Raw genomic sequence first — 23,551 nt, 5'->3', positions numbered from 1 at the left:
CCCCACCAGCTAGCTCCAACCGGCTGCTCTTTCTGCACACAGTGGACAAAGCAGGCGGCTGCCAAACCATGTTATAAGGGAGCATTGCGCAACTTTAAACGAGCATGTTCTCTAATTGATCAGCAACGGAACAACGTTAACCAGGACAATGTTAAGTGAGGAGTTACTGTATTAGCTTCATAGCTATTATTTATATTATCACGGAGCCTCGCAGTCATGGCCCAACAACCCATTGTGCTAGGTGCTATACAAACACGGATGGTTTCTGCCCCAAAAGAGTTTACAATCTAAAAGTAGGAGACAATAACTTCTTCATTTCTAGTAATGCCCTTATGGAAGAGTTTGCTGCAGGTTGAAAGGAAATTGTATAAAGACCCCAATCTTGCAACAAGACCTATCAATGGAACACTATGCTAAGCAGTTTACACAATATGAGAATCTGGACCTGTTAATTTGAATATCTCTAGTATTATTAGAAATGAAGCAGGGTCTTGGGTCCTGAATACCAATTTTAGGAGGGAGAATGTAGTTCAGTGTGTATGGTACCTCAAATCCATGGCTATAAGGAAGCTAGTTTGTGCCAATTATCATACAGGTTTTAGTGGTATGATAAATAGACCAAGCTCACAAACTTATTTCACATAGGCCAATAAGCAGCCATCAGATGGATCAGCAGAGTGCTGGAAAAGGTATTGGGAGCAACAGGCTGTCTATACTAGGGCTCCCAATACTGTTAGCAACACAGAGAAATGTTTCAAAAATGTTCCTAATGTAGTCACAATTTAACCAGGGATCCATCCCATTAGTTATTAGAAGAGTTCTGCTGCAGCATTGTAACTATGATGAAACTGGGAGAGAAAATTAGTAGCTAGACAATTACTAACTATACTTGAAAGCTTAGAATTAAATAAAATTGTAAATAACTAGGAGAATTTCTAAGGGAGCTAACTGGTACCTAATAGATGGCTGAACATGTGCTTCCAGCAGGATATTGTGTGAAAATTCTATAAAAGTAACAATTCTATTTAGTGACAATTCTATAAAAAGAGTAACTTTCATTCAATTCAACATGCTAGATAGTAGGTGTGAAAATCTAATATGCTCAAGGGAGCACAGTCAGTTATGTATATTTTTTCCTTATAGGCATTCTTAGTGAAATTATTCCTTGGGGGAATTCTGCACCACTGCACACGCACAGAATTCATATCCCCTGCAGAATTTTTTCACTCACCAGGGCTACTGTGGTGCCAGAAAAGAGGGAAGCCACTCCCGGTAGGGAGCAGCCAGCTGCAGAGAGGGAAGTGGCAGGAGAAGAGGCTGAGTTCCTCAAAGTGCCTTGCTGATGGGGCCAGGTGAGGAGGCATGGGATAAGGTGGGGACAGACAGCGTGGGGCACATTGGGCTGCTGCGGCAGGATGCAGACTGGGGCTCAGAATGGCTATAGCAGTGACAGACAGGGGTGCGGGCTGAATATCGGTGCAGGGCCACATGGGGACAGGGCAGATGTGTCTGACTGAATGATAGGCTAGGATTAGCCAGGGCCTGCATGGGGGAGGCTCCGCAACTCCCTAATAATCCCTTCCTCCTCCCCCAAAAAACTGTTCCATACTTCTCCCACCCACATCCAACGACCCTGCAGGTTCACTCCAAGGCTTCTTCCCAGCAATTACTTCCCTCTTCCTCAGCGACTCCATCAGCCCTGATTCCCCCAAACCTTTGCACTGCAGGAAATACATTTCTATATTGTAGTTTAAATGAATTATTACTCAAAGTTCTGTATTAATATGCCTACTAAGGAATCTATTTGTCAAAAAATATTTCCTGAATCTTTTTTTGTTGTCTATATAATTACAGACATACTTGCTGACAGGTATTCTGAAATGAATTACCAAAATAACCAAAACTGGTGTGATTATATTGTGGTGTTTTGACAAATAAAATATGCAGAATTTTACAGAATTTTAAAATAGTGTGCAGAATTTTTAATTTTTTGGTGTAGAATTCCCCCAGAAGTATGAACTGCAAACATAAAACTGTACAGTAATAGGTAACAGAACTGCACTGAACGCCTTTTCAAAGTATTAAGACACTACAAGACCAAACTATTACTACAATTCAAAATTTAAAATTGCTATGTTGGGATAATAAAATGATTTTATCCCCTGTAAAATATAAAAATGGTTTAAGAACAAACTAATCCTTTTTAGATTTATGTACTGAAAAATTCTGAGTACATGGTAGGAGTGTTGAATTAAATGTTTTATGCTTTTTTTCCCCTTCAACCTAAATAACTTTGCACTGAGGGTAATCAAAGTGCATCCTGCAAACCATCTGGCCGTTTATAAGACTAGCAGGAACTAGCTCTCAGTCATTCCTTTTGAATTCACCTTGGCTCATGGAGAACCCAGCACTTTGATAGAAAAGTCTTTTCTAACAACGTTGGGTTTGTTTGTTTGTTTATTTAAAAATCCTTATCAGAGGGGCTGTTGGCAGAATGAAAGCATTTAAATTTTCAATTTAAACACCTAGAAAAAGGAATGCAAATACTGTTTCTAGGCACTTCGGGGTCCTAGAGTGGTCATTGGGTTTCAGGTGCAGTCTGATTTGCTTCCAATACAGCAAAGTCATTGCAATCAAAATAATAAAAACATATTAAAGCACCCTTCTCCCCCTCTGTTCTCCAACTGCTGTTTGCACCCTTTTATGGGCATATGGAGAAGGCGGCTGTATTTAATGACTTAAGTAGGGATTAATGCCATATTAATTTCTCTCTCTGAATTTTCTTCTGATAAACAGATCACTCAATTTTTCCAGCCTGCTGGAAAATCCTTTCACATTTATTGGATGAAATATGTATTTACTCCATAATTTGGTATCTGAATTACAGTGGTAGGGGACATTTAACAGCATTTAGTTTCTTTGCTTATTTAAAAGCACCATTATATTTTATTAGAAAGTATAAAATATATTTGGATAATGGGTTTTAATGCAAAGGAATTAGAATGACTTTTGCACATTTCTTCTTGTTTGATCCTATTTTCCAGTTAAAGTCCTACAAGATTTGTTTAAATCTAGGTGATCCCATAGTAAATGAAGCATCATTGTGTTCAGATGGGGAGCATTGTGCTGCATTTAAATTTTGTTTTGTTAATTTTTAAATGCATCCATCCAAACCCTTACGAAAATACTGTAATATTTTGCATGCAAGTTCCAAAGCACTACAGCTTGCAATAGTAAGTAATACTACTGCAATGTTTTGGGCTATTACTTTAGGATACTGAAATTCACCTAATTAAGATAATAAAATGGTTCACTATTAAGGTGAAATATAGGAACGTCCATTTATTTTGGACTAGATTGTGTCTTTGCCAAAAGCCCTGATGACTTAAGGGGCAGACCAGGGACCAAATTTTGACTCCGTCTCAACATACTGCCTTTTTCGTCCCGTGCTCCATGGTGGGAGATTACACTGTGCTGACCCTATCCCTGACCCAGATTGTTTCCCCACATGCTGGCTGGCACAGCTAAACTGGCATGGAAAGAGTAGGGTGAAATCTTCATCCATTCCCTGCCAATCTGCATGGGATGGGGAGAAATCAGCCTTGCAGAGGTTGCTGTTCCCTGAGATATCCTTATCTCACACAGAAGAGAGACAGGGTGTGTCTTACTCCCCTGTACATCTCTGAATGGGCACATACTGCAGACGACAACTTTGCCTTTTATTGCCCATAGCCATATCTCAAAATCACAAGAAGTTGGATTGCATCAGAGCTGTAAAAACTAACAGACTATCACGGCTAGAGAGATTAAAGCTAGAAAGGTTCCCTATAATTTATTGATCAGAACAAAACTGACATCCATCTAGAATTTACTAGCACATTTAACAGCACGTTCTCAGAGTTACATAACTTGTACTCCAGCAGAGTATCATTGAACACCATGCACATCTTCACTGTCAGATTTCAATAAACATCTCACTTGTCTTGATATCTACATCAATCCTAAACCTTTTGACATCTGACCTAGGCTGCCCTTCTATGCTTTAAAGGACAATGAAGAGACAGTTGTATGCAATCAAATGATTGAGCCCAATCCCCTTGAAGGTCTGTCAGCAGTCCAAAGTATCACAGGGAACACAAGTTCTTTGTCTGTAAGATACATTGGAGCATTTCTCACAATGTTTGGAACAAAAATCTACTCTCATGCTATGTTGCAAAACTTTGTTCTCAATCAAAGGCAGCTTTAAATTAGAAAAATACTTTTTAAAAAAGAGGATATAACTTCTCTTATCTTATCAGTCCAGAAGAGATAGTTCGCCAGCAGATAACATTCTTGCAGAAGAAACAAATGCAAGCATGATGGCCACCCTCCTGGAGGTGACACAAAGGGGACTGAACTGGGAACGTCCAGAGCTAAAAGCAGGAGCTGCTTGAGCTAAAGAGACAAGGCTCAGTAGCTGGCTGCTGTAACAAGTTGTCTATTCTCTGGACTGGCACAGAAGGGGATTTACACACCAGTGGTTACACAAACACATACATACTGTCATTTTGACTATTTGCTCTCAGAGATGTTATTTGCTACCTCAATTAAATGGGATTGTTTTTGCTCACTGATTCGTTGACAAACTTTTGTAATGGGAAAATAAACGACAACCAACACTTATCTGAATTTTCAGCTGAATAATTATTTGGGCAAAAATTCATGGAGCTTTTGGGATTCTCTAACATCTTCATAAATAAATTGGCATTGGTTAAGGTATTCAAACAACAAACCATGTGACACCATGAATAAGAGCTTTGCAAAGTTACCACATTTATTCTCTAAAATATCTGCAAATCATTTTTAGTATTATTTGAACAGCTCTAACGTAGAGACTTCCATGTCAACCTTTCCTAAGGATTCTCAAGTCTCTTAGCTTTGCTAGTCTGCTTTCCAATCTCCTTCAACTTGAGGGTTGATTTGTTATAGTTTATTTTAGGAGGAATATAGACCTAATTTTTAGAAGTGACCAAGGATTATGAGTTCCTCAATTCTGGAGTGCCTGACTTAACACTCCAGAAAGGAACTTGCTTTTTAGGGGGTACAGGCTCAGCATTTTCTGAAAATCAGACCCCTTTAAGGTATCTCAACTTGGGCATCTAAAAACTTAGACGCTTAAAATCACTAGTCACTTTTGAAAACATAAGCTAAAGTGTGCATTTTGGAAGGAGTGAATGAAACATACATATCATCATGGGACTGGAATCGATAGTGTTTGTAAAATATCTGAAGTCCAACCTATTTTTACATAAAATAATTGGAGCGATTTCTACCTCTGAGGAAAACACTGGAATATTGGGAATATTTGTCAACAGTTTACCAGAAGTAAAGGACAGTATTTTTGGCTTTAAGTGAATCCATCTGTAAGATAACAAAACAGCTGCAAAGGGATCTGTGGGTGGTCTGTTCTTTTGGAAATCGGGCCACTAAATGACTTATGCATAACTTTAGTATGACTAAACAGGTTATGAGATTTCTCCATTGCTGTGTGATACTCTGGTGTAGCTAGTTTAATCAGCCCAGGCCTATGGTAGAAAATGTTTGTGGGTATAACTGTACCAGCAACTTAAGGGCATATTCAAGTTATACTAGCAAAAAAGTGCTTTTGCTGGTATATTTTATATCAGTTTGGTGAGCAAAATAAACTATACTGTCAAAGCACTTTTTTTTTCTGATACAACTACATGTACACTAAGGCTTTTGCTGATATATAAATGCTATTAAAAAAAAGCATACCTCTCACTGACAGTGCTATACCACTAAAATTTTCTAGTGTGGACCAAGCCTATGAAAGTGGCTTTATTGTTAGAACTCAAATAGAAATTATCAACCCTAGCAATTAAAGATCATAAAAGTTAGAGATGAAAAAGATCTTCAGCTAATTGAGTACATCCAGACAAGTGAGAGATACAGGAAAAAAACCTCAGGATCCACATGGCAGGTCCTTAATGCATAAGAGGAATCCCATTGACTCCCTTTGCAGGATCAAGACCTAAATTTGCAGTATAGTAGAGAGAAATCTGGAAGTTCTATGAGAGAGGAAAAATTATTGGCATGAAAGATTCTACACAATTAACAAAACAGAACCACTTGTACAGATACTTGATATTTAATATTCATTATTAGGTGCAATACATGATGATTTCAAAATTGCTGTTTCCTGTTTCAAAAACATTGGTTCTTCCAATTTTAGGGCACCTCACCTACACAGGTTTCAGCCTGACACACATGCAACAAAATTCTCAATGGATTGACCAAGTGACTTTTATAGTCTGTGGTTTGCCACCTTTTCTTTTGTTTTCTTCGTGATAGCTCTTGAGACTCCATCAAGCAGACTCCAAATTGTATGCTCAAGGACTAGATACACAAGAGAGCCTATCTGCTTTTTTTCTTAGGTACAGAAAGCTTTAAAAGACAATATTCTTTACCAAAGTTTTCATGTCTTCATCCCAATGTTGAAGAACCCTGCTGACTGAGTCCCAGTACAAGACAGGCACTTGACTAGTGACCTGATGGTATGGAGGCCAGTTAATCCATGTTCTGCCTGAATCAACTGTAGATGACAAAAAAAAATGGCTCTGGGTATGCACAGGACCCAGTTTAAAAGTATGAGAGTATGGAAAACTCATTTGTTTAAGCTCTCCATTCCAGAACAGCTGAGGCAACCATAGAACAGAAAGAAAATGTTTTTAAGTCCTTGTTGAATTTTCTTCTGAATAAAAATATATATTTCTGAGGATCATGTTTAATTTTATATAAATATGTGTAAACTAAATTTTCTATGTTATTTTTAAATGAATTAATGTTCAGTTCTCTTCTTGTCCTTTTTTACTCTTTTGTTCTTTCCCAATTGCTTAGATGATTCTTCCTGAAAGAAAAAAAATCACACAAGTATGATTTCAGTAATCTCTTGCCTTCTAGTAAAGTCCATTTTGCTTTTCTGTGCATTGCTAACATTCTTTTGAGGTGACTCACTACACTACACTTAATAGTGTAATCAGTTTAAAATATTCATAATTCAGAGATTTTGTGATCATTCAGACTTGGATATTTAACAAGCTAACTTGCTTATTTAGAAAATGTTTGTCTTGAGCAACTCTAAAACCTATATTCATAGTTACAAAAGGAATTATCGCCCTGGCTCTGACCTCGCTTACAACAGCTAAGCTCTTCAGGCCAAGGATCTTATCCTCCTCTGTTTGTACATCAACTAACAGAATGGACCACTGAACCTAACTGGGGGCTCTGGGCACCACCCCAATAAGCACTCAGATACTAAGGAAGAGAGCTGAATGAACAGATAAGACAGATATAATAAATAACTTCACACTGGTTGACTTCATTGAAGTTACGCTGTGTTAATCGGGAGTGGATCAACATGTGTGCTTCACTCACTATCTTGCACTTCGGGACCAAAAAAGAAAGGAAGTGCTCACCCCAATGGCCAGCTGGGGTTTTGGTAGAGGCAGGAGCAGTGGAGACAGTTCTCAACCAGAAGCAGCTAATGCAGTATTCCACATCCCTTGCTTCCCACACTCCCCCTCATCTCTGGTGGGTGAGGGATGATGCTTCATTCTTCTCCTTTTTTCCCTTTCCCCAAGCTGTCTCTCCCAAGGGTGGAGGACTTACATGTTGCATCTGTGTCCAAGCTGTGGGGCATGACAGGTTCACTCCTGCTGCCACTGGGTAGGTGGACGGAGGAAGGATGCAGGGTTGGATAATTGGCTCCCACCTGGTGCAGTGGGGGAAAGGGAGTGACAAGATTTGCTTCCCAGGTGGGGAAGCCTTGCAGGCTCTCTGTTTCAGCCCCTTTTAAGCTAATAATGCTGGATCTCCTCTGATGCCAGGGGCTAACCCGACTGCCCGTTCTGGAGGGGATATTTTTCCCCACCTGGTGAAATTAGCAAGTTGCTGTGTGAGTTTTTTCACCTTCCACATGGTATCCAGGAAGTTTGGCTGTGGCAGATTTAATTACAATTGTTATAACTTTGGTGTGGCTGGTGGATTAGTAAGGGTTAAAGGCCCTAAACCCAGCAGGCTGCCTGGGCATTGGTCCTGAGCACTTTCATGCAATAGCCAGGGGGTATGCCTATCTGTCTCATAGAGCTTGTGACTTCCCTCATCTCGTGTCTCCTACCTCCAGCCTGGAGGAAAGGAGGGGGTCAGGACTCTAGCTTCCAGTTTGGGGTGCCTGGCAGACCTAAGGGTGGCCTTCACTCTCATGTTCAGGTTTATAATACATTGGGGTGTGGGGTGGCTTACCCTAGTATGGTGTGAGTTGTTAATAAAAATACAGCCTCCACATTTAATCACATTATGGTGTCTGTGTCTCACTGTTTCCGTGTTCAAATCAACACACAATGTTTACAAGCTGACCGCTATGCAGGACCTCCTGTTTCTCATGTCTGGCATAAGTATCAAACACATCTGAACCTGTTGTAAAAACCTGTTGCCTTCCTACTGGCATGCAATTCTCACATTGTATGCATAATTTACAAAATGCTTTTGATCCTTTACTGGAAACTAGCTTTTAAAATGAAACAGAAAAGTTCATTAGTGGAACACATTAAAGAGTACTTTTGCATCCTGATTATTACGCTGAAGACAATTAGCAAAAAAGAACACTTTTCCAAGAACCACAATTGCTATCTACAGTACTAGTATCTTTAGCATTCATTTGATAAACATTTCACTGAATGATGTTAACCTCTACAAAGCACTATCAAATTACACACGCCTTAAAAGGAACCGAGTCAATCTGAAATGAAGTCATTAAAAAAAATGCACCAAAAGTAAATCCTGACTCCCTGAGGACAATTTTTTGTTTTACAATCACATTTTCCTATTTAAAAAAAATATTTTTCTCTCCCCTGCTGCTGTGTGAACAATCCACAACACACGCAAAAGAGAGGAAATGGATTGACTATACGTATAAGGAAACAGTGAAATTCAAGATACACAAAGTGCTGTGAAATGCACAAACAAACAGAAAAGGGAGAAAGAAAATTCTTATCTCTTTCAGTTATAACCATCTTAGATGTACTTTGTATCAGAAATAAGAGAAAAGTTTCATGCAAAAAGTGTGATTTTTGAAGTATCCTTTAAACAACTGGTTCCAAGTGTCTGGATCCTTTTAGAGTTGGCAATTACATATCATATACATACATGCATATATACAAACATGATTTATATCTTCTAGAGTGAAGAGGAGGAAGGGAACAGAAACATTAAGAGACAGGAGAAGCTGGCATGGATGGTAAGGTGCTGGAGGTAGGGAATTTGAAGTTTCAATATTTGAACTGTTTGGGAAAATTAGAGAAGGATATAATTTTGATACTTAGTACTTATACACATAGGTGCCGACTCCGTGGTTGCTCAAAAATGGTGGGTGCAGCCAGATTCCCCCCCCCAGCTCCTCCCACCTGCTGGAGGCCCCGCCAATCAACTCCTATCCCTCCCTCGCCACGCATCCTGCTCACGTGATCAGCTGTTCCGTGGTGTGCAGGAGGCATTGGGAGGGAGGGGGAGGAGTAAGGGCGGTACATGCTCAGGGGAGAGGGCGGAACCGGGCAGGAAGAGGCAGGGTGGGGTGGAGCAGGGCGGGGTCGAGGCTTGAGGGAAGGGGTGGAGGTGAGGTGAGGAGAGGCGAGGCAGGGTGGGGTAGGGGCTTGAGGGAAGGGGTGAAGTGGAGGCTGGGGGTGGGGCAGAGCCAGGGAGTCGAGCACCACCCCTCCCCGCCCGGGCACATTAGAAAGTCGGCGCCTCTGTTTATACATAACTTCTATTTCAGTACTTTGCAAATATTAATTCATCCTGTATGAGCAAATACTATTGCTTACCACAATGTATTACATAAGTAAGAATTATTATCTGAACTTTACAGATCAGGAAACAAAACCCAGAAAAGTTTAAGAGACTTTCCTATGGTCACACAGGGAATCTGCGCAGAGGTAGGATCAGAACTCAGATCACCAGACTTCAAATTAGTAGCGCCCTGCAAGTCCAGAAGTATCTGCTTTATATCCGTGGACCATTTTTGCGGATAGCAGCACGGATGAGGATACAAATTTTGTATCTGTGCAGGGCTCTGACGGTAAGAGACGGGCAGGCAGCTGTGAGGAACCGCGGCACAGATCCTCCACCTGCTCTGGGTGGGGGGCTGGGACACGGGTCGGAGGCTGCTCGGGGCTCCCCACCCAGGGCAGGTGGAGGGTCCGCAGCAGCTTCCCACAGCTGCCAGTGCAACTCTACCCAACCCAACTTCAGCTGGGGAGGGGCGTGGCTCGGCTCAAAGCCGCTGCCTGGCCACAGTAAGAGCCTCCCCTGGGCAGGAGGCCCGAGCAGCCCCAGGCAGCTCCATAGGTCTTCCCCCTTCCCCTGGCCAGGCCAGCATGGAGCCCAACCAGTGAGCCGTGGGGAGTCGCAGTGAACCCCCACCTGCCCACGGTGCAGGGGTGGGGGACTGAAAGCAGCCCACAGCCATGTCCCCGCCCCCCAGGCTCTCTGCCCGGCCGAGGGTAGGTGGAGGGTCCGGGACTCCGCGCGGGCTCCCCACAGCTGCCCACACAGCTCTCCCCAATCAGACTCTGGCTGGGGGGATGGCCTTGGAGCCTTAGCCTGGCCCCCGGTGTAGAGCCCTGCTAATCCGTGGATATGTGCAGATATCCTCATGCGCGGATGCGGATATCCGCAGATAATTTTTGCGGATCGGATGCGGATACACATTTGTGTATCCTCGCAGGGCTCTACAAATTAGACTTTAACCATAAGCCCAACCTTACTCTTTTTCATGGCCCTGTTAAGAGTAATGCCCAAATTGGAATGTTACTCTGGAAGACTACTTAAAATCAGATGCATTTTATTGCTAGGATTCTGTGCTAAGCAGGAGTGTGGGCAGTTAAGGGAAGATATAGGAGAGGGAATATAGTTTCACCCTGGACTTGAGAGCAACACCACCAGGTGGTTTGTTATCAAGCTGTAAAATGCTTATATCAGTATTGTATAGTGCAATAAGGTAAACATTTTCAAAAGCAACTAAGTGATGTAGGAGGCTAAGTCCCATTCAAAGTCAATCCACTTAGGTGCTTTTGAAAAATTTTACCCTTAGTCTTTTCTTTGTTCTTGATTTCCATTCTTCTAATCTAGTTTTAAAAAGGGAAAAGTTTGGTGTTTTATTGTTTACATGTTTTTCTGTCCATATAAATTTCTTCTGAGAGCTGCTTTCTCTTTGATAAAGCATCAAAAATGTTGAATTGTACAATCATCGTACAGTGAACGGTATCATTTCTGAAAAACAGCTCATTGTAGTTAAATAACCTGAGATTCATACAGTGTATCAGAACAAATGAGGTGTTTAAAAAAAACAGATATAAATATCAGACCAATCCTGACCTCTTAGAAATTAATGTGAAAGCTTCCATTGATTTCAATGGGACTAGAACTTGGCCTCACTCAATCTCAGGATCATTTGAGGATATGTCCCATGATGGTGCCTATCATGAATTTGGTTATCAGGCATGTACTCTAACTTGGGGATCTTTAACGCCATAGTCTTTACCCATGTAAGTCAGTCAGGTATTTACAAATTAACGTTTTTTCTTTTTTTACTTTTACATTTAACAAGCAATAAAACCAAAATTACACAACACAAGGGAAAATTCCAAAGAGGTAGGAAAACAAAGGGATGTCTATGGAATCTTAATAGGGAGAAAAGTAGTGATGGAATCTTTTTAACTGAGCTCTTAAGTTTAGCATAAGCACTCAAAAATTACCAAGGGGCAGATCCTCAGCTGGTGTAAACTGTCATAGCTCCATTGACTTCAGCTGAACTATGAAAATTTACACAAATTGAGTACACGGCCCTATATGTTCAGATATTGACATTGTCAATCTACCAGTAATAACTTACAGCTGAATTTGTATAGCTGCATTCCACTAGTATATTTCTGGCACAATTGTTGATGTGTTTAAAGCGATCTGGTCCTAGCAGGATACCTCCATACCAGCGGGATACCACAACCAAAACATTACGGACATTCAAAATCTGTTTAAAAAAAAAACCCAGAACATTATTTTAAATAGATAAACACATAAGTCAACAGTGAAACTAGTTTCTTTTGTATAATTAAAGCTTTTTCTTTCCCAAAGGAACTTGCAAGGGATATTATTAAAGGGATACTTGTTGATTCACATTTATTATTTTTAAATATTATGCATTTTTAGTTACTATTTGTATTGAGGTCTGAATCCCTGGCCCATGAGCAGAGCTTCTATCTGCATTTTTAACTTTATCCTGAAACACTGTGGGGGTTAGGGTAGGTAATTGTCTTGGGCTGGTTCTCTGAAGACCTTTGTAAGCTGCAGCTTCAGAACATGCATGTGGGGCATAGTCCAGGTGAATGCTTTTCAGAAATGCTCCAAGCCTGGGCTGCTGCCACTTGCAGGGCAGCAACAATAGCACGTGGAGAAGACATGAAAGGTAAGGAGGACTTCACGTCTGAGTTAGGTTCTCTTCGCACCCTGAAAAAATAATTCGGGTGAGGAGGACTTGACTCTCATCTCTCCACTCAAACAGAAAGACAAGGCAAATATTGGCCATTTGCCTCTTTTGTCCCTCAAAAATACCCTCTCCCAGTTCCTGTGTTTTTAAATTAAGTTAAATGTATCTTTCCGCTTTACTCCCCCACCCCCCAATTCTCTTCTTATAAGTGCACTGGAGCCAGAGAATTTTGCCTAGCAGTACTTGCAGGAGGCAGTCCCTGTGCCTCCGGCTCATAGCCCCTCCCCTGGCTTTATGGGGCTGTGCCGCCTCGATCCTCCTCAGTTCCTTAGCACTGAAAGCCCAGACACTAGACTCGGATGAAGAGGGGATGGAGGGTGGGTTGTGGAATACACGTCTGCATCACATCTTGAAGAACCAGTGACAGTAAGTAACCACTTCTTTTTTAAGGAGATGCAGCCATTTATTCCACTTAGGTGACTCACAAGCAGTACCCATAGGAGGCGGAGTCTATCTAAATAAGGATTCCAGGATTGCCCTTCCAAAGTTTGCATCAGCTCTGGAAGATGCGGTAATGGCATAATGGTTCATAAATGTATGTATGGATGACTATATGGCAGCCCTGCAAATGTCCAATATTGAAACATCATCAAGGACCACTACTGACATTGCTTGCGCTCTCGTAGAATTAGCTCACACCCACTCAGCGGGTGTAGTTGAAGCTATTTCATATGAAGACTTGATACAGGATGTTATCCATCTAAAGATAGTTTGTGAAGAGACTGCTCGATCCTTCATACGATCCCCGTACAACACAAAAAGGTGAGGCAAAGCACGAAATGGTTTAGTCCTGTCAAGATAGAAGGCTAGACATCACCTGACATCTAATGTATGGAGATGCTGCTCCTCTAGAGATGAATGCGGCTTAGGAAAGAACACAGGTAAATATACTGCCTGGTTCAAATGAAACCAAGAGGCCACTTTCAATAAAAATTTTGGGTGCAGCTGTAAAGTCAATTTGTCCTTGGAGAACTGTGTATAAGGTGCTACTGCAATCAGAGCCTGCAACTTGCAGACTCTACTTGCAGATTTTCTCACAACCAGTGACACAGTTTTCTCACACAAAAGTGGAAAGGAACAAGATGCCAGAGGCTCACAGAGGTCCCACTACAGCTGCCGGAACTGTGTGAAGGTCCTACAGAGGAACCAGCTCTCAGACTGGAGGATGGAGACGAAGAAGCCCTTTTAAGAATCTTGCTACCATTGCATTGGAAAAGACTGATCTTCTAGGAATGGGGGGATGAAATGCTGAAATTGCCTCCAGGTGCATTCTCAATGAACTAAGCACAAGGCCCAACGACCAATGATGCAGGAAGTACTGGATAGAAGCCAGCATCAGTTGAACTCTGCAGGCCGACAACCACATAGAAAATCATTTCCATTTCACCAAATAGGCAATTCTGGTAGAGGACTTTCCACTGTTGAATAGAACCTGCTGAAAGCCACTGAACAATGCTCTTTCTCCTAATTCAACCATGAAGCAGCCACGCAGTGAGATGGAAGAGAGCTGACTACGGGGTGCAAGCTGTGGCCATGATTCTGCATGAGGAGGTCAGGAGGGAGAGGAAGGGATATGGGAGGCTGAATCAGGAAGGTCATACAACCAAACACTGCTTGGCCATGCCAGGGCAATGAGGATGAGCTTGACCTGATCCACTTTCAGATGACCTATGGAATGATCGGGATCAGAGGAAACGTGTACAGAAGAGCCAATTGCCAGCTGAGATGGAAAGTGTCAGTCAGGGAGCCTGGACCAAATTGCATGTAATGATCAATATAATGAACACAATTCACCCCTGGTGTAACTCCATGAACTTCAGTAGTTACAGTATTGCAACTCAGGCATAAAATTGGAAGTTGTCCAATGGAAAACATATATGGATACACGCAATCCAACACAAATTCACCTGCAATGGCTCAACTATCGCTACCTAGCCCAGATAGATATGTTTTATATGGCAATTTATACAGAGAAACCTTATTTATGTAATTGTAAAAATATTGTCAAATTGTTCTGCCTTTGTATGTGTAAACAAGAATTCAATAAAAATTCCAGAATAAAAATGAATAAAGGGGCTATCTAGAAAAGAAGTGTTGAGACAATTTCAATACAGTTCATGTTTCACAATATACTTATACAACACTTGTGAGCTCAGTGAATTAACTCTAGCAAAGCAATTCCAGATATCAATTGTTCATAGTAAGCAGGATGCCAAATGGCATTAGGAAATTTTTGAGCTCTCTACCATTTTAAATCTAAAAGGTGTGTCTAAAATATTGTTTCTTCTAACCGGAAAGTACTATCTTGATTTAAGTGGTTTTAGTTTATCTTAGACAAGATAAGAGTCCTACAGAAGAGAAGACCACATCTTCACCGATCATATCACTAGAACACAGTGATATGATCATAGCACTAGAACCTCAGTGATAAAGAACTATGCCCAAGTTTGTGCAAGAGCTGGGGTTGCTGTTTTTTAAAAAATGGTGCAATACAAACACCACCCTTTCCTCAAAACTATTTTTATTCATTTTTCATGAGAATGGGGAAGGATGAGCCATAGTATAGTTACTGCATAGTGTCCAATCTTCCTCCCGAGGCATGAAGTATAATACTTTGTTCAGTTCTATTAGTGGTAGAGGTTAATTTAGTCTACTTTGTCATTTTGAGTGGAGTATCCAATAGAGCAGCTATAAGAATATGGAAGAGTTAAAAAAAAGATAGAATTTATGAAAAAAGACAAGGAGTACTTGTGGCACCTTAGAGACTAACAAATTTATTTGGGCATAAGCTTTCGTGGGCTAAAACCCACTTCATCCAATGGGTTTTAGCTCACAGAAGCTTATGCCCAGATCATCCGATGAAGTGGATTTTAGCCCATGAAAGCTTATGCCCAAATAAATTTGTTAGTCTCTAAGGTGCCACAAGTACTCCTCGTTCTTTTTGCTGATACAGACTAACACGGCTACCACTCTGAAACCTGTCACCATGCAAAGCAGAATTTATGGTTTAACTTCTTGCCTCAAGTTTCAGTAGAATAGAGACTGCTTAGACTGCAAATGATATACTAACCTGCAAAAACTGCAAACCTCCAAATGAAGATTAAAACAACAGAAAGAGCAGAAGTGGGTGAATTTCCCAATTTACATTATCAGTCATAAGTGTGTTTAAGCAGGAAGTCAAGAGATCTCACTGAAGAGCTACAAATAAACTTATGAACTGCTACTACTCAAGTGCTCATACACTTTTCTTTCCTCTGGGAACTATGCTTTCCTGATCTACACAGAATAACTCTCTCAAATATCTAATTGATGTGGTGTTAAGCAAAGTGATGGTCCTAAGTAGAATCTTACAAGCTGGTTTGTACTGTTCCTTTGGGAACAGCAGGCCTGATAATTCAATGAGTATTCAGTGGATAAGGGGCTGGACACTGCAGGGAATGCTCTGAGAACCTGGGAGTTGGTGTGTGTCTATCATTACCTAATAGAACTTCTTTTTTAAAAGCCAGATAATATACAGAATACTAAATCAGCTTAAGTGCGTAAAGCTGTGAGCCTTATTTATGATCTATGATTTTTAAAACACATTTAAAACTATCTAAAGACAAAGTTTGTTTCCTTTAACCTGCATAAGATGGAGGAGGCGTCCACCTGCTGCTGTCTCCCCATCATCTTCACAATCCTGTAAGTACGTCTGTTTGTCCTCACAGTATATTCTGAAAACAAGCAACAGTATTAGAACCTAATCCAAAAATATCAATCACTTAATATTTTTACAGTATGACACCCTGGCACACCCCAATATTCACCACTGTCATGTAATTAGGATATGTTTTGTACAAAGTATGCCTTGTGAGGTATCATTCTAAAAGTCTTGATCTGCTAGACAATAATATCTCGTTGGATTGTATATGCTATCATCGTATGTGAAGTTATGAAGTTTGGCTATGTATGTGTTACTGAAACATACTGTTGTGAAGTTGAAAACACCCACAAGCAGCCTTTCAGGTTCAACAGTAAAAAGGCCAATGTTAATGGCTTGTTGAGGAAATGCACACAAGCATTACCCCAGAAACCTCTCAGAAATAGCACTACACAATGGGAAATATTTAGCCAGGTCATAGCAAAACAGCTTTCAAGCAAGTGGGAAGAAGATATAAAAGGGGGACAATGACATCATGATGGTACCTCACTCTCCCTGGAAACACCTGAGAGGCAAGGACTGAGTTGTGGAAAGTGATGGTCTCAGGTTCGAGGGATTTTTAGCCTGTGTATAAAAACCTGGGAAAGCCAAGGCAGCTTGTGCCTTAAGAATCTACCAGCCTGTTTATCATCAGGGTGAGAATTTGCTAATTCATATCCTACCTATCTAGTGTGTTAAGCTCAGTTTGCAGTTTTGTTTATTTACTAAGGTAATATGCTTTGATCTGTTTGCTATCACTTATAATCACTTAAAAGCTATCCTTGTGTAGTTAATACATTTGTTTTTGTTTTGTCTAAAACCAGCGTGTGAAATTATAACTTGGGGCAGAAAACTGTTGCATCTCTCTCTCGCCACACTGAGAGAGGGGGCGAATTTTATGAGCTTACGCTCTACAGTTCCCTGTGCAGCACAAGACAGTATAATTTTGGGTTTACACTCCAGAGGGGAGTGCGTGCCTTAGCAACGGGAAGGTGCCTTAGCTAAGCCTTCTCATGCAGAGCTAATCTCGGCATGTGTGTGTGAAGCTGCAGCTGGGTGTGTCCCTATCTGTGTGTATGCTGAAAGAGCAAGCTTGAAGAGCTTGGAAACTTATCACAGCACCACAGTGAAAAAGGAAGCCCAGGCTGGTTGGTCAGGCAGGCTCAGTAGTACCTAGTTCCAAGTGGCACTCCAGGGGGAACCTATCACATACAGAATTACTGATATCTTCGAAAACTTTCATAAACACTGTGTAATCAACAACTTTGTTTACCAAGGACATCTGCATGAAAACAGGATTGCTGTTTCTTAAGACCCCATCTGTAGGGATTGAATGTCTCAGGAGGTTGGTAATGGAAAGCATAGTTTTTCACTTCTTGGACACTGGCTCACGTCATCCAGGTCAGTAGAGAGTTATTAGCATTTGATGACTGTTCTGTCTGATAGGACTAGGACTCACATGGACAGAAACTCATCTGAAGTCCCAAGCTAAGCAAAGAAAACCCTCACCAGAGTTCTGAATTTATTTACAACTTTTTTAATGTGATCAAAATAAAACAAACTAATAGAATCTGTGGCCACATTCTCTATATGCAGCTCAACAGATTTTAAACACTAAATCAAATAATACAAACAAACCAGCTCTTATCTCTCCCGTGATCCCTGCCTTGGCTCTCAGATGCCCACCCCTAGCACCTAGAAGGAGCCTAAGACTTACATCTTGTCTTTACTGTGAAAACAGTGGGGTTTCTACCATGTGTTAGCTAACAAATAGCAACTAATGTGATACAATTCTAGTGTGGACAAGGCCGTTGTAATTTTCACACATTAGCCGGTTGAGGTAAACCCTAGGCCCCCCACCATAATGTTTATCTCAACCTGCAAACACATGTGAGAACTACAAACTGCCTTGTCCACGCTAAGAGTTTTCCATGTGTTAATTACCCAGTGTTAGCTAATACAGAATAAAAACACACCTTTTTTCTTATGGGTCCCCTGCAGAATGTCAAAATGTTATTTTGAGAACACAAACGTTTGTGGTTTACCTTAGTCTAGCATTAGAGTACATCACAAACATTTATCTGTACCACAGAACAAACATTTGGGGAGTGTCTACCCTTGTTTCTACAAAAGCTTAAACACATCAGGTTAACAGGCAACCAATTAGCCTGAGATAAAAACTCTAGTTTAAACAAATCCTTAGGTTCTGAGCCTAACTAGGTTTAGCTGAACCGAGTTACATGACAGTGCAGGTAGAAGTTATAGATCAGAAAGGGAGTCTCAAGTCTGGTCTACACGGAAAACATACATTGGCATAGCTACATCTCTCAGCAGTGTGAAAAATCCACGTACAGATGTAGCTATGCCAACCTAATCCTTGGTGTAGACAGCACTAGGTCGACAGAAGAATTCTTCTGTCAACCTACCTACCAGCTCTCAGAGAGGTGGATTAACTACAGTGATGGGCAAACCCCTCCCGTCGCAGTAGTGAGTATCTACACTGAAGCACTACAGTGGTGCAGATGCAGTGCTGCTGCTGCGTTGTAAGTGTAGACATAGCCTCCAGAGCTCTAGTAAAACTATTTTTGACATCAGTGGAGTCATGATTTCACTGTCAATGTGAAAGTACGACTGAGTTTTAACTCAGATTCCCCAGGCCACTCTTTGGCTCTGTGGGGCTTCCCCTGCATCCAGGAACAGCTCTGGAGCAGGTTGTGTCATGAGTAATGCTCAGATTTTGTCACGGATACAAAATGGGGAGGGAGGATGGTCCAAATGGGCCAGGGGGCCCTCGCCGCACACCATGGATGAGTAGATGCAGGGGGACCCCTCGCCACCCACTGCGGCTGAGCAGCTGAAGGGGGGCTCCCACCACCCGCCATGGTTGGGCAGCTCTGGGGTCACTCACTGCCCACCAGAGCTGGGCAGCTGTGGGGAGCCCCACTGCTTGCAGCAAGTGGGAGCTCTGGCTTCCCTGTGCCGCCCTTGGCGGCTGGAAACTCCAGGGGACCCCCACCACCCACAGGGGCTTAGAGCTCCAGGGTCCCCCTGCTGCCCAGCGTCTAGGAGCTGCTGAGGGGCCAGCCGTCAGCAGCAGCTGAGAGCTGCAAGGCTGCCACAGATTCCGTGACTTCCATGACATAATCGCTGCCTTAGTCATGCATGAGAGGCTTGCACATCAGGCACTGTAGGAGCTGTACACCCTGGAACAGGTGATTTATATTGATAGGACTATGGCCTCAGTCTAGTTCTAAACAATTATCCACACAATTGGCATCATGCCACTTGTTACCCAAACTGATTTCATAACCTTTGTTTGTAACATCACACTCAGTTATTATAGAAGCAATGTAATCATGAAAAGAGAATTGTGTCATCAGGTGAAGAATATGAAGTAAAAATAAGATATTTTTGGTTTTGTTTAAAGTGTATGTAGCTAGTGACGGAGAGAGGTGTCATATTGGCAATAGTAAAAACGGAAATCTTCTGTTCACAGACAGATATAGCATGGGTGGTATTCAAACCTCCTCTTCCTACCATTTTGCTCTTTGGTAGTACCACCAATAGATATAACTGTCTAGGTCAGTTTTCTTGCATGGTGTTTCAGATCATTGGCTTCTTTGCTACGACTGCCAACAAGGGATAACTGTTAGCATCAGTTGTAGTGATGGTGGTTTTTGTGATGTGGATCTGGACTGAGATCAAGTCATATATGAAGCCTATGTGAAATGAGTTTATGATAGGTAGGGCTGCTGGTAGCTCTCATTATTAAGGTTGCCCAAAACTTCCTATATTAAGACCCCATTTTCAGTTACTTATAACTTTGCCAAATTTTTACTATTTGGGTGAAAGTTTCCATGGCAGGTGTCTGCCTCTGGCTGAATTTTTGGGGAAAATTTCAGCCAAAACGCTTCATCTGCTTCCAAGAACGAGGCTAAGGAATAATACTTTTTGCCCATATTCAAAAATTCTGGCAACCTTTTTTTTTTGAGAAGCTCTAGTGTCCTCATGTTTTGGAGAATGGATTTGAAATTTGGCAGAGGACTGACTTTTACATCAAGGACGTACTTTTTGTCATCCTCATTAAAATATGCCCAAATTTGGTCAAGATATAAGCCTATTAGAAAATCACAATTTGCACAAGTTCAGTCTTAGACCTTCTCAGCAAAACCTCTGAAGATTCCATTCACACTGGGCATACTCCAGCCCAGGGATGAGCAGAAATTTAATGTGCAACCTTAATTCATCCCTCTGGTGCATATGAATTATGATATAGTTCTTAATAAAAAGATGACATCATTTCCACAGGACCCGTTTTATTCAGTGCACAGGATGGACAGTACTCAATGACTAGCTGTTCAATATTTTGTTTCATCCTCATTGTTCAGTGTGTGATGGTAGGCCTTATTTACTGCACACTATTCAGACCCTGCTATGAAGACAGGCAACCTAAATTCTGGTATTTCCTAATTTTTCAGTGCTTGACTTTGCAACCTTAAAAATCGTTCTTTTAATGTCATTTTTTTGCAAGTAGTATACATAAAATGTATGTTTGTGTATATGTGTTTCTCTCACACACACACAGTTTAACAAACACACACAAATCCACTGGAGTGTCTTTTTGGAAAACTGGAAATAACCTTCCTCAGCCAAAACCCTACATGCAAATATTCAGCCTAGAATATTTTATCATCAAAATAAAATAAATGGAAGTGAAGAGATTTAAATGTAGGCCAGGAAAACAGTTTATGGGATGTTTTACTTTATATTTTATTTATATGTACAATACAGTAATTGCACATTATCTTCAAAGCAGTGTGTCTCTAATGGATTTTGACCATGGAAATGTGGCTGAGATAAAACATTGTTGTCTGAGTACCATCCACACAAACTGATTTTAGACATTTCCTGAGTAGCTTTTAAATATACTGTCCTCTATGTCCCTCTTCGCCATGCTTTGTCCACATGTGTAGTAAGTGAAGGCCCTAATGAAGGCCCAGTATGAGGCCTGAGGCCTGAACCAAACTAAAGTAATGGTCAAGACTTTGCTAACATAAAGCAAAGTTAAGCTGTGAGCAAGAGGCAGGCCCTGCTCACAGAAGCTGGCAAGAAAAGGGCTGATGTTGCATAAATATATATTCACCTCGCATAGTTAAACATGGTACCAAGATACACTATACCGGAACATTCCACAGATAACATGGAACAGGCCGACCCATCCCAAAGACAGGGGCAAAAGGGTAAAATGATGGATAGAGTTGTTTTGATCGAACCAACATGTACAAGGTGAGAGGCGGCACCTTGCTATGTAGAGGGGTTGCACCTCAATACGTCAGGAGTGATGTGTAACTTGTTTGTACCTGTGTATAAAAATGTATCCCTGGGGTGGTGTCTTTGTCCGGCCACGGGGGCAGTGGAAAGTCCCGCCACTGAGTCGGGTCCTTGCCAAGAGGCATCTATTAGTAGTATGCCCGGTAGACTAAGTAATCTACGGGGAACTGCAATTGTGTCCGAGATCGCAATAAACCTGGCCTAGGTGCCTTTGTACCTTACTAGACTCTGTGGTCATTGGGGGTTCTCGTCGGGTCTGCTGTGTCAGCTATCTGCGCAGAGCTGGGGCAGCATACAGAGGAAACACACGCACGCAGCCGAGTGATATCAACAGGAGAAAGCAGAAGCACCACATATGTGGTATGTGCGAGTGTGCATGTGTGTGTATGTATATTTATTTCTCTTCCCACTCTATTTCCCCGGTGCCATACTTATTTATTATTTGTATTGCAATAGTGCCTTGGGACTTCAGTCAGGGCTGTGGGTCTCATACAGATACATAAAACAAAAAAAGAGGTTTCTGTCCCAAAATGTTTACTATCTATTTTTCTTTCTATTTTCATGATGAATTAGTGGATTCTGCTAGAAGGACTGTTTTCATCCAATAGCATTCCAAAGGTGTATGAGTAGATTCAGAATGATCAGTAATTTTCAGACCATATGGAATCAATGTGTACACTTTTGACTTGTAGATCACTCTTAGGCATTGTTTGAATCCAAATGCAGTGTAAGAAGATTATAGGACCCTATAACACAATTTCTGATTTTTATTTTATATCTGTGATCTTCATGGGTTCTATGAGTATGTTTATCCATAACAAAACTTAATACTCTTAATGTATAGTTAGGGTCAAAGTTACTGAGGCTGAAAATTCTTTACTCTTCACTCACCTGTATGCATATATGTTGTGGGTAGCACTCGCTATTTTCTTATTCTCATACAATTTGGCAAGAACCATTTTCACCTTGAAAAACAACAACAGGGTTTGTAGGCATCATTTGTAAAGGATCTGTACACAGATGTTAAAATAAACAATTATCTAACATTAATCTTGAATTGTTTTATTGTATCAAAAGAAATTGGTGTTTAAAAAAAGTAAGTAAACTATCCAACATAGAAGAACAGATACTTCTATCCCTATAGCCTCTCGATTGCCCTGATTCAGCAAGGTACTTAAGTATATGTTTAACTTTAAGCACAAGATGGGACTATTGTTTATGTAACTTGCAAAATCCGGGTCTATAAGCATTTCTAAAGCCCTCATCATCCTAGAATTTAAGCGCTATACAGTCTACTGCATACTCCCTTGACATGCAGGTGTAACTACCTAAAGCAAGCAGTGGTGATTATACAGAGCATGATGTAAAGAAGATACAATAATTTCTATAACATTAAAGGTGTTTACTTCTGGAAGTTAAGAATGAATTTGCTGATATGTCTCTCCTATATCAATATGCAATGCATCTGTTGTTCACCCTGTTCGTGCGAAACACTCACATAACATATGGGATGGTCTTTAGAGTTGCACATTACACAAGTTGCACAAGCATAAATTTTGCAAAGTCAGCAGATTACTTGAATTCTATGATGAATTCTGGGGACAACGTGAGGAACAGTACTAATGTTTTTTTAAAAGGTGATGACCAGTTCATTCAGCAGAGCTTTATTTATTCATAGAGCTTCACTCTATGAGTCGAAAGCATTTAAAATTGCTTTTGTAAATGTGGAGGAAGCAGATTTCTCTCTTTTAACACATATAACACAGTATGTGAATAGCGGAGCTAGGCTATCCCATTGACTATTGTTCCAATTGAGCATACTGGTCACATTGTAAGAAACTGATAGACTGAAAAGGATAGACCTATTTAAATATATAGCACTGATGACTTCGTAATGTTCTTGTTTTACTATGCAGAAAAATAATCTCTTAACAAGTTGCTAT

General features: G+C 41.0%; 1 protein-coding gene across 3 annotated transcripts in view; it reads right to left on the bottom strand.

The window, feature by feature from the left end:
- Nucleotides 1–6,132: 6,132 nt before the first annotated feature.
- Nucleotides 6,133–23,551, bottom strand: part of IMPACT (impact RWD domain protein) — a 49,093-nt gene continuing 31,674 nt past the window's right edge. For all 3 annotated transcript variants that reach the window (XM_034762786.1, XM_034762785.1, XM_034762784.1), the window contains 4 exons: nt 22,500–22,573; nt 16,221–16,311; nt 11,948–12,082; nt 6,133–6,907 (listed from right to left, as the gene is read on the bottom strand). In XM_034762786.1, coding sequence (XP_034618677.1) covers nt 6,839–6,907; nt 11,948–12,082; nt 16,221–16,311; nt 22,500–22,573 — 369 coding nt within the window. In that variant the 3' untranslated portion in view covers nt 6,133–6,838. The remainder of the gene's footprint in view (nt 6,908–11,947; nt 12,083–16,220; nt 16,312–22,499; nt 22,574–23,551) is intronic.

Source organism: Trachemys scripta, chromosome 2 (assembly GCF_013100865.1).
Source record: "Trachemys scripta elegans isolate TJP31775 chromosome 2, CAS_Tse_1.0, whole genome shotgun sequence".
Taxonomy (NCBI): Eukaryota; Metazoa; Chordata; order Testudines; family Emydidae; genus Trachemys; species Trachemys scripta.
This window is presented reverse-complemented; position numbering and strand designations above follow the sequence as displayed.